This window comes from Arachis ipaensis, chromosome B9 (genome assembly GCF_059453495.1).
Source record: "Arachis ipaensis isolate K30076 ecotype BB chromosome B9, ASM5945349v1, whole genome shotgun sequence".
In the NCBI taxonomy this organism is placed as follows: domain Eukaryota; kingdom Viridiplantae; phylum Streptophyta; class Magnoliopsida; order Fabales; family Fabaceae; genus Arachis; species Arachis ipaensis.
Genome location: NC_142444.1, coordinates 145,879,711 through 145,891,760, shown reverse-complemented (window position 1 = coordinate 145,891,760; position 12,050 = coordinate 145,879,711). Strand labels below are relative to the sequence as shown.

At 30.2% G+C, this 12,050-nt stretch overlaps 1 protein-coding gene across 1 annotated transcript; it reads right to left on the bottom strand.

Moving 5' to 3' along the window:
- Positions 1-10,578: 10,578 nt before the first annotated feature.
- Positions 10,579-10,920, bottom strand: LOC107616436 (uncharacterized). Its single transcript, XM_016318396.1, has one exon. The coding sequence runs from the start codon at positions 10,918-10,920 to the stop codon at positions 10,579-10,581; it is 342 nt and encodes a 113-aa protein (XP_016173882.1).
- Between the last annotated feature and the right edge of the window lie 1,130 nt (positions 10,921-12,050).

The following is a 12,050-nucleotide window of genomic DNA, read 5'->3' as shown; positions in this document are numbered from 1 at the left end:
TATACAATGCATATTTCTTTCAATATATAATACAATCTTTACTCTTTACCAAAAAAAAGTTTTCTATTGTTTTCATCTAGGTATATTTTGCCCTTTTCTTTTTAATATTATCTCTTTAATTTCTATTTTGAAATAGTTTTCAAATACAACCTAACATATTTCTACATGAGGCACTTCTCTTGTGCTGTCTTAATAATTGCATGATCTATTCATATAACATATGATGATCTAGTATTAGCTATTCATGTATTTTTTTTATTAATTTAAATTTTAAAAAATAATTATGATAAATAATAAAAGAAAAAATCCATACAAAAAATTCACTCAAATAAAAAAAACACTGTTACACGAGATGACGTGTTGGTGAGAAAATGATATCATAACACTATCTTTATAATTTTCAAAATTATGCTTATTCATATTCATTTTCTATAATGAATTTAGGAGACCAGTATAGCTAATATTTTTCTTTTGATTTATGACGTTCTACAACTCCGATTGCTACAAATTTTTCGTGTTATATGACAATCATAAAATTTGAATCCAAAATCTCATATATGCAATTTTAACCATGTCATACCATTAATTTTTTTTATACTAAGCACTTCCTGTATTCCATTTTTTAAAGCCCTCATATACGAGCTTAATTTATTCACTTAGCTGATATGGTATTTAATTGCGAGAGTGCAAGCTAAGAGTTTTTGTGCACATTAATCTCCCATAATGCTTATTATGACCACATTAATTATCGTATTGGATTCAGAAATTAACCTTATATGGAGTGAGTTCCAAACTAGCTATAAAATGGAAGATATTAGTGATAGACCACATTAATTATCGTATGTTGAAGTTGCTTATTAAGTTAGGCCTCGTTGTCTTTTGAAATAATTGTCAGGAGCGGTTTTGAGTTTTTTTTATAAAAAAATAAAAAATTTTAAAATATTTATTGTGTATTTATTGAAATAAAATATTTAAAAATATTTTTTAATACTGATTTTATCATGCATCTTTAAAATACATGTTAATTAAAATTTATTTACTTTTAAGGAGTTTAAAACTATATTTACTCTATATTTATTATGAAATTAATTATTTTAAAAATTTAAATTAATAAATAAAATTAATGAATAATTATATATTTAACCACATCAAAAGTGTAAAACAATTAAGTGACATATTCCCTAGAAAAGAAAACAAAATAGCTGTTCAAATTAAAGTGTAATCCATATCATACAGCTGGCTATTATTAGTACTGACAGTAGGTACATATATATACAGGTATATATAAGAATTAACACACAATTACATTAATAATAATGGTAGTCAAAGAAAGAAGTTGAATATCATAATTTTTCATTGCTTTCAAGAATAGCATAGGACACATAGATGAGGGCTCTTCTGATGATCTTGCATGAAAATTTAATTAATTTGGGATCAAATTCTGATTCTAATGGTCTTGCATCCATGCCAAGGACAGTCAAACTAGTTAACTAGCTACCCGAGAGTTAAAAAAAATAAAAATAAAAAAATAATCAAAACAAGTGTGAACAAATCTGAAATTTCAGAACCATACACAAAAGATAACATCCAGAACATGAAAAAATAGAAGTTATTTACTTCTTAATTCTTATACATATATAATATAGGTTTATTTTCTCACAATACATTAGGATGGATTACGTTTAATTTCTTGTTATTATTTTTATTGACCTAATTATTTATCAAATTTATCAAATTTCCGAAAAATAGCTTTATTTTTGTGATAATGAAAAAAAAAAGGTAAAAAAGTACATTAAATTCAGTCTCAAAGAAAACTAAAACACTACATGGTGAAATATTATAATTAATTCATCAATTCCATTGATAAAATTCCATAATCCATAAGAAAAATTTTCACCGAACAAACAGAAATTAAATTCACTTTGAACCTGAAAAACCCTAAGTATGAACTAATTAAGAACCATCGGATGCTGGAAAGCTTCAAATGTCTGAACTCAGAAGAATGAGTACTTTACTTGCAAACGCAGATTAAATTATTAACAAGAAAAAAATAATAATGGAATTAACACTTCTCATCCTCTTATTACTAATTAAGACACTGATGATGAACAACAAAAGAAGTTAAATAAAAATAATCAATATAATTACCTTCCGTATGCTGAAATGAAATTATGAAGAATTGATTCTGATTTCTTGGATCCAGAGAGTTGGCAAATGAAAGTGATGCAATGAATTAATTAATTAATCATTTATTGCTGATGCAGCATCATCAAGATTCTCATAACTAATCTCTACCATCTCCATGGAACTAGTTAGATTTGTATATATGTGAATCTTGAAGGTGCTGCACCTGCAATCAACGACTGTGGTTATCTCCAGTAATTGGATCTTCTTCGGAACCCCAATTTGATTTATTAGTGAAAGAACAAGGAATAATTATAATTAATCACACACACACACAAAGATAACCCCTTCAATTCTCCAATGGTGTTTTGCCATATATATACATAATAATTTATTAGATTAATTAATTAATTATTATGCCGCGCTAACCTTAAGGGAACCCTAACAGAATATACGGTTTTAACGCGCTTCTCAATTAATTATTAATTAACAATATTATAAAGAGGTAAGTAAAAAAAATAATATAGGAAAACCAAGCACAAATTAAGTACGGAAAACTTATAACCTTAACAAACCCTTATTTGGTTGATGATTCATGTTTTTTGTGTGTTGGTGGGCGTAATGAAAATCTATGTTTAATTTGGTGGTGATTAGGTATTACATTTTATAATATATTGAATGCATGTTCAATATAATTTGTACATATATAAACAAATAATAATAAATATCAAATAGAAAAACTAATTAGCAATTGATGACCGTACATGTGAACTTATTAACAAGAAATTAAGGACAAACCAAGAAGGAAGGATGAAACCAATTAATTAAAGTGAAAAAATAAGAAGGAAAAAAATCATGATCTTATTGTGTAAAAGAATACTGAAAATAAGTAATATATAGTAGAAGAAGATGAAGAAGAAGCTAAGCATAGTTGGAATAATTGAATATATCCTCCTTCTATATAGAAGCATATATATAGAGAAGAAGTTTGAGATTGAGGGTTTAGTTTAGTTTTTTTGAGGCTGCTATATACACAACAATATAATTAGGGGTGTTAAAATTTAAACCGATCTAAATTAAATCGCTCATCTAATCCAATCCAAACCGAAGACCGACTAAAATCACATTAATTTGGATTTGATTGGATTCTATTTTTTTTAAACCGTTGGATTGGATCGAATTTCGGATCTATTTTTTATAACCGATCCAATCCAATCCGAACTGCACAATGTGCTGTAACATTATTATTTTATTATTATATTTACAATTATACTTATAACATGTTCAATTTGTTATACATTTTTCTATTATTCATGTATTATTATTATTTAATAAATATTTTATATTCAAAATATTATTTATTTATTTTAACTAACATATAATTTTATTTCTATTGTTATGTTATCGTTGGTTTTTTAAGATATTATTAAAACTTGTTATGTCATTGTTGATTATTTAAAATTTGATGTTGAAACTCATTATATTTATTTAATTTTTTAATTTACAAAACTACAAATCCAATCCAATCTAAACCACTTGAAATTGGATCGGATCGGATCGGATCTTTTTCTAAAGTCATTCGATCTAAACCGCACCGCAAATAAAATTAGTATTCGAATCGAATAAGTTTTTGACTCAAAATCGATCCAAACCGCACGGCGAACACCCCTAAATACAACATACCTCATGCTATTTGCCCAACAACTTCACTATCTCATATCATATGGCTCATTATTCATTATTTTTTTATTTTATTTTTCTTATTTCTTATTTTTTATTTTTTGTGACACTAAGAAAGAAAGAAATGAATCTGAGTCTGACCACTCTTCTTTTTCAAATATCTGGCCACGTGAATGGTGTACGGAAAATGTTTTTTTAAAAATTAGAGAAACCATAACAAACGGAAAACAAAATTGAACGGGCCAAACATAGCATAGGTATAACATTCAAATAAAATAAAAAGTAAACCCCCTCCCCCTCCATGTGAAATGGTAAAATATTTATAACAGCAACTTTTTAAATGTTTAAATTAGATTCACTATTGGTATTTGGCTATTTAATATCGGATTACGATATAGGAAGTTGAATTTCTTATACAATGTTTATGAATATAGCCATCCAAATTAATTAACTTGGTGTATATTCACCTAAAAATAATTAGAAAAATTTGTATATAAAAATAATAATTGAGATACAAATATGTGTTACGTGAAATAATTTAATTAAATATATTAAATTATTTGACAATTCTCATTAACTTCTCTATACTAACCATCTTAATTCATATGAGTAATTTAATCTAATTATTTATAATATTAATATTTAATATTATACGTATAAAAAAAATTAACTATCAAATCAGTTATTTATATAAAAGATACATTAAAAATATAGAATAATACTTATAAATATATATAAATACACTAAAACTAATTTGATAGCTTGATTTTTATTATATATAACATTTTTTATTTACTAAACAATATTCAATATTCATCATTGTCAAACTCCTTTAATCATCTGATAGTAATAGATAATTTCAAACAACATCTGCCAGTAACTAATTCCTCCAAGAACCACTTTAATTAGTACCTGCAAAGACACTTATATAACGAGTTTTTTAGTAGCGTAAAGTGTCCGTATGCATGTGGTTGGCCACCATTTTTTCTTTCCCCTAAGTTTGTCATATATGATCTATGAGGATACATTTGGGGAATGAAATAGGAGGGAAACGAGAAATTGGAATGACAATTCTAAAGAAGACGTGTTTAAGAGTGGATTATGGTAATGAGAGGCTTGGTCAAGATCAGAAGCTAGTGCAAATTTGAGAGTCAAGAAAGATTAGATGATTTTAATTGGTTGTTTAATTTTATTATTAAGTCTTTTATGGTTATTACAAAAATATATTTTTTATATTAAAATCAACTACCAAAATTAATTATTATGTATTTATGTATAAATATATATTATTTAATTTATTTTTATTGTATATTTTATATTTTAATATATATTTAATATTAATAATTAATTTTAATGGTTAATTTTAGTATACATAGTATAGTTATAGTTATTATCATATTATACATGAAAAAAATAAAAAAACAATTCAAACAATAAAAAGATAAAAGTAGAAAACAAAATTTTTATACACATTTATGTTCTACTCATTCATATATATATATATATATATATATATATATATATATATATATATATATATATATATATATATATCATTTTAATATAATTATATTATGATAACTACGGTAATTATAATATTTTTTATGATTAAATAACATTTTTAAATAGTATTGTTTAAAAAATATATTACTAAAATATAAAAAATATAATTTTAATTTTAACTACACTTGCATAATTATCTCATAATCACCATATTATAATCAAACTAGACCGATCGACCTTTATTTTCAAAACTCGCTGTAAAATTTCAAACACAGCGTGATTGTTACACGTAGGAAATTCAAGATAACTAAAGATGATAAATTATTTTTGGCTACGTTAGGTAGCTCAAAAGCATTATAGGAAAACAACCCTCACCAAGTTAGTTTTGATAATATTAAGGTAGCGTTTGGTACGAAGTACTGAGACTCACATTGAGATTAAAAAATTGAGATTTAGTATGATATTTAGTGGTTAGAAATTGAAATTAAAAATTTAGTCTCAATATATAAAATTTTAGTCTTTTCAATATTTTTACAAAATGAAAACATAAGAACTGTAATTTTAGAAATAGAGACTAAAATTTTAATAAATAATTTTTTTAAAATACTCTCATTTTAATTTAATAATTCTAAGTTTATCTTTTGTAAAAATCTAATTAGAGCTCATACAGTTTTTCTACCACCACCTCTCACCTCTCAACTCCACTCCATCTCTTACTCCTACCGTCACACTTCTGCTATCATTCCTCCTTACAATCTATCACGAGGAATGTTAGGGGGCCAGCAACTTTTGTGATTTTAGCTATCAAATAGCCATCAATGATGGTTTTAATGGTGTGAGATTGGTGTGAGAATTTATCCAATGGCTCACCTTCCTTTGCTGGTTACATGCTGGCCAGAATTTAACAAAGTTGCTGGCTCCCTAGACTTTTCCATCTATCACCGTTAACAACAATAATACCAAGAATAACAACAATATCATGAACATATCTCAAAATCAGAATAGACAGAGAAGAGAAGAAAAGAAAGGAGAGGAAGGAAGGAGGAGGGGACAGGCGGACAGCGACACAAAAAAAGGAGCCGCTGACGCCGAAGATGTGATGGCACGGACTGTTGTAGTTACAATGTAGGTGTCGGGCGACGGTGTTGAAGATAATGGATGCTACTTGTGATTACATTTGGACTTGAGAGGAGTTGTCAATAGTGGGGCTTAAAAGCGGCGGGCCTCTAGACTCGTCGAGGAGTTGTGCGATGGCGACAGAGAGGAAGATGGAGAGAGTGAAGAGGAAGAGATAGAACTCTGAGTGAAGAGGGTGACGATCTCCAACGACGTGAGAAGAAGTGGCACCAAAATCACAATCCCCAGGAGTCACTGGCGGCGTAATTGAGAAGTGTTACATCTACTGTGACACGCTTTACTGGAGGGGATCGTCTTCTACGCCGACCTTTGCAGTACTGCCGATGGCAGAGTTGAATGGAAGTGGTCTTCACTACTCAGCCGCAATTCCAGAACAGGGTAAAGGAGAAACGGGTACAGAAAAATTGAATTACAAGGGTAGGATTCTATCTTGACGTTGAAGTATAAATAGGGGTATTTTATTAACTTCAATAATTTCAGTATCTGCTGTTTTTTTAAACCAAACAGGATCTTAAGACATAATCTAATCCTGTGCACCTTATACCAAACACAATACTTAAACTTTATTCAGTCTTTGTTTTTTAATCTCTATCTCTCAGTCTCAATTTCTATTCCAAAATGGAGCCTTAGTGAACAAGTCTTTCTTGATAACGAAGTCAAACAAAATTGACTTAATAACTTATTGTACATTAACAAAAACCTTTACACAATATGCCCAAATCATTTACTTTAGAGAAAGTACAGAGGTGCAATACTTTTTCTGAACAACGTAAACAATAGATTAAAAAAAGAAAGTTGATTTTAATTTTAAAAATAAATTTTGAATTAATAAAGTTTAATCATAATTTAGAATTTTTTTTTATTTACGCCGCAACTGCTCTCTTGGAATCCTATGCCACCGTCTTGCTGCTGTATCGTGACCTGGTGCCCCTACAGCTGCTATCTCATTACTTGTTTCTTATAAACTAAGTCGGACGTTTATTTTACTATGTATGTGGATGGTTCTTTTTATTCTAAAGTGGATGTTTATTTGGATATACCATTGATATTTTACTTGATTTGCTTGATTTTGCATGCACATACTCTGCGGGATGTTCATTTTACTATGTATGCAAATGGTTCTGTTCACTAAGATGTGGATGTTTATTTGGATCATACCATTTGGGTGAACGAAGACGAGGACGAAGTAGAGACACGTCGCGTCGTCGCGGTGCGACTGTACGATGGGCGACCTTCTTCCTTGGCAGAAATGCACGTCGCAGGGGAGAAGTAGGGCGGTCCGGCTGTGCGCAGTGCAATGGGGCAATAGGCGACATTCTCACTCGTCGGGAATGCGCGGCTGTTGTGTATAGAGGCATGATGCCGCTGTGGGGAGCAGAGACGGAGGTAGCAACGGCACTTCGCGGGTTTCAGGGGAGATGGAGAGGCAGCGGTGCAGTGTGGAGGAGAGACGGAACATCGTCTCCGTTCTGGGCGAGGTGGCGACAGCGGCACACCTCAACTTCTTAACCAGAGATGGTGGACGGCGTTTTAGAGAAGACAGCGATAGGAGGCTGTGGTGAAAATAGAATTTAGGATTTGATGCAGGTGAAAATAGATAATAGAAAAGGTGAATTGAAATATTTTTCATAATTATTAAGCCTGAAAGTACTGTTTTTCACATTGATCACACCTTCAGTTATTTACCTAGTGAAATTATTTACTTTAATCATGCACTTCTTCCTTTTTTCTACTACATACTATGTTTATTTGTTTTTCTTTTATTATTTTTTATTTTTTCTCATATTATTATTCTCTTTTTTAGAGAGAAACAAAAGAAAATAAAAAAGTAGAACAAAAAAAAAATAAAAAATAAAAAAAGCAAAAGTGGGGATCAAAAGAATAGAAAAAATTACAAAATTCCTATGCTTTTGTTTATATATTTTTTTATTTTTCTTTAAAATTTTATATATTTATTGTCAAATAGAAAATAAAAAACAAAAAATATAACTTATGCGTTTTTTTCCACAAGTTTTGGCATTTCTATTAAAAAAATTTGTGATTTTTCCTAAACGCTCATTATAAAAAATTATCCTAAAATTATTTTTTTTATTCAACAAGACAAACAAAAAAATTAAGAAAAATAGAAAAGAAAACTGAAAAAAAGAATAAGCAGAAGAAAGAAAAATAAGAGAAATAGGACCAAAAAAAAAACACAAAAAAAAAAGAAAAAAATAAAAAAGAGGAGAAGAAAATACAAAATTTTTATGACTTTGTTTACAAATTTCTATATATTTTTTTAAATTTATCTGTTTATCATCATAAAAGAGAAAAATAAAAAAAAATACGTAGAATTTCTATGTTTTCTTCCACAAATTTAGGAGTTTTTTCATAAAATTTTTTATATTTTTCCTACTAAATGTTATGTTTGTTACAAAAAAAATTGTCGTAAAATTAAAAAATCAAAAAACAAGAATTTTAATAATAAAAAATAAAAATTTATGAAGTTGAACACAAACTTTATGAAGTTAAATATCGAATATAGTTACATGAACAAAATAAAAAAAATTGAAAATTTTAAATTGTAGAATACATAAATTTTTGCTACACAAACAAATTTTTTTTTTGGATCCTACTAAAACTAATCACAAAATTATGTTTTAATAAATATAAAAATTTTAAATTTTGTGATTTTTTCTTGTGTTTCTCCAAAATTTTTTGTAGTTACTGTTGTTCATATCCTGATTCAACAGATAAAAGCCAGACCCAATAGCAAAAAAAGGCCCACCAACAAAGGTGGATTTCACGATAAGCCCGACCTCTTTAAAGAGGTTGGACAATGACATAGAGGTCTATCTCTACTTGATCTAACAAGTAACTGCCTCCTTGAGTCTCTCCTACTATCTCTACCTCATCTAGAAGGTAGATCCCAACAAACTTCTAAGATAAGGGAAATGCTTATCTATCAGAAAAGATATAACTACTCTAACAAAGGTGGTTATCTACTCTACTATAAATACACTGACACCCCCCAGGTACCACCCCCCACCTCCTCACGAAGAACTCGGATAGGCGGCACCTCGACACCAAAGAGGTCGGACGCTACCACATCAAGGGATCTGGACCTCACATTCAGGCCCTAATCAACGTTTCAGGTGCCACCCCCCACCTCCTCACGAGGAACTCGAACAAACGGCACCTCGGCACCAAAGAGGTCGGACACTACCACACTAAGGGATCTGGATTTTACGTTCAAACCCAAATTAACGTTTCAGGTAACCCTCGGAATAACTGTAAAAAAAAAAAAAATCTATGTGTATCATTAAATTAAAGAGGAGAAAGAAACCAAAAATGCAAAATATTTGAGTTCTCATCCATGAATTTTGGCGTTTTTCTTTAAAAAATTATATTTTTTTTTTTCAAAATATTTATTCAAAAATTTTGCCTCTAGTCATTTCATTTATAAAAATTACAGAAATTTGTAAAAATGAACACAATTTTTTTGTAAAGTTAAATATAGATATTTACAAAGACAAAATAAAAAAAATACATAAACTTTTAAGTCTTAACTACGAAACATATAAAAATTTTGTTATATAAATACCAAAATTTCTTCTTATTACACACAAAAGAATATAAAAAGACAGAATATACTCAACAAATTTTAAAATAGTTCAACACACACAAAAATTGTTTGGGCAAGTCAGAGCTACCTTTTTTTTTTATCTAACATTCTACTGTTAGTCTAACATAAAGTGGTAACCATACACTTTGTAATTTTCTCAAGTCTCAATATAACATATCAAGAAATTATTTATATAATGGCAGGGATAGAATATTGATTAGGGTTCTGAGGAGTGAGAAATGTTAGAGAGAAATGGCAATTTAGTGAGAGAAAGTAAGAGGGTAGAGAGAAGTGAGTTTTCTGAAATGGAGAGAGAGAGAGAAAGAGGAAAGGGCGCGAATTTAAACTCGGATCGACGGCTTAATCGTTGGTAAAATAGAGTTGCGATAGCAATAAAACATTGCGTTTTATTCAAAGTAAAAAAAAATTACCATTTATTATACCGATAATTTTTTTTTAGGTAGAAAAGGGGGTCAAAGACCCCAACAGCAACAAGAAAAACACAAACTAAAACAAATACTAAAGAAGCATTACTTGCAACCTCTCAACCTGAGGATACCCATGGCGTCGGAGGAGAGTGCATGAATAGTATCTGGCGGGGGAGCATGAAAAATATGGAGCCCATAAGAAAGATCTTGTCCTTTCTTGGCTAAAATATCTGCCACCAAATTTGCTTCCTGAAGAATGTGGTTCCAATGCACTTGAAAAATTCTTTTCACAAGAATCGCAATGTCTTCCAGAAGAGTTGTACACAGATACTGGGCAGGACACCCATGCTTAACAAAATTAATGGCCATAGCAAAATCCGACTCAATAATCCCATGATGGAACTCATTTGCAGTAGCAATCTGCAGTCCTTTAATTATTCCCATAGTTTAACTTTCATGATCGAATATCCCCCTAAATTGTAAGAAAATCCGTGACAAACTTACCCAAGTGATTACGGACAACACCTCCATAGCTTGCATTACCTGTTTGATTGAAGAAAGAATCATCTACGTTAATTTTCACGAATGGATCATTCGGGGGCACCACCGAATCAGCTCCCGATTAGTGTTGATCTTCTTTGGAGTAATGTTGGCCTTCATCACTAGAGCAAAATCAAAGCTTCTACTGATAATAGACCCAACCACCCCATTAGGATAAAAACTCTTTCCTTCGAATACATGTTTGTTTTTAGAATACCACAAGGATGATAAGGTCACTCCAAACTGGACAGGCCAATCACCATGAGTCAACAGGTTCTAAATAATCCACTCCATCTTATTATGGTTGAAAAAATCTCTTATAGGAACTTGGGGCTAAAATAAACACTAAATATCTCTAGCAAAATGGCAGTCCCTAAGCACATGCAAAGCTGTTTCATTACTATAAGGACACTAGGGACAAGCAGCATCATGGGATAAATGTCTTCTGTACCTTTCGATATTGGTGAGAATAGCATCATGGGCTACTAACCATAGAAAATAGCGAATTCTTTTTGGGCCTTTCCATCTCCATACGAGCTTGAAGATATGATTATAAACTCCCAGGTTCTCTTGTAATGAATTATAAGCAGATTTTAAGGAAAAAGTTCCATCAGAGGAGTTCACCCATGCAACATGGTCACCTTCCTTCCAAGCTGAAGGTGGAGACATGGCCACTATCTTCTAAACCGCCATTTTCGGAAGCAAGCTCTTCAGTTTTTTCACGTCTTATCCCCTGAAACGGTCAGAAATCCGTAAGTAAAATTTCTGAACTGAGACATCACTTACCTGAAGGTGGAGCTTATTTAGGCTTCCTATATTTGGCACTCAGTTGTGTTTCTAAAATCTTATTTGAGATCCATCACTTATGCGCTAAATTGAATTGGCTTGGACATCCTTTTAAGAAGAGCAAATACACTTTCACAAATTGGATTCATTTTTCCTCCTCCTGATGAGAGGAATAGTATCATTGCCGAATCTATACTTTGTCCTCAGGACTTTCGACCAAAAGGAGTCTCTTTTTTCGATCAGACCCC

Excerpts from the sequence above, each read along its gene's own strand:
- LOC107616436 (XM_016318396.1), bottom strand. The coding sequence starts at position 10,920 with ATGGGAATAATTAAAGGACTGCAGATTGCTACTGCAAATGAGTTCCAT.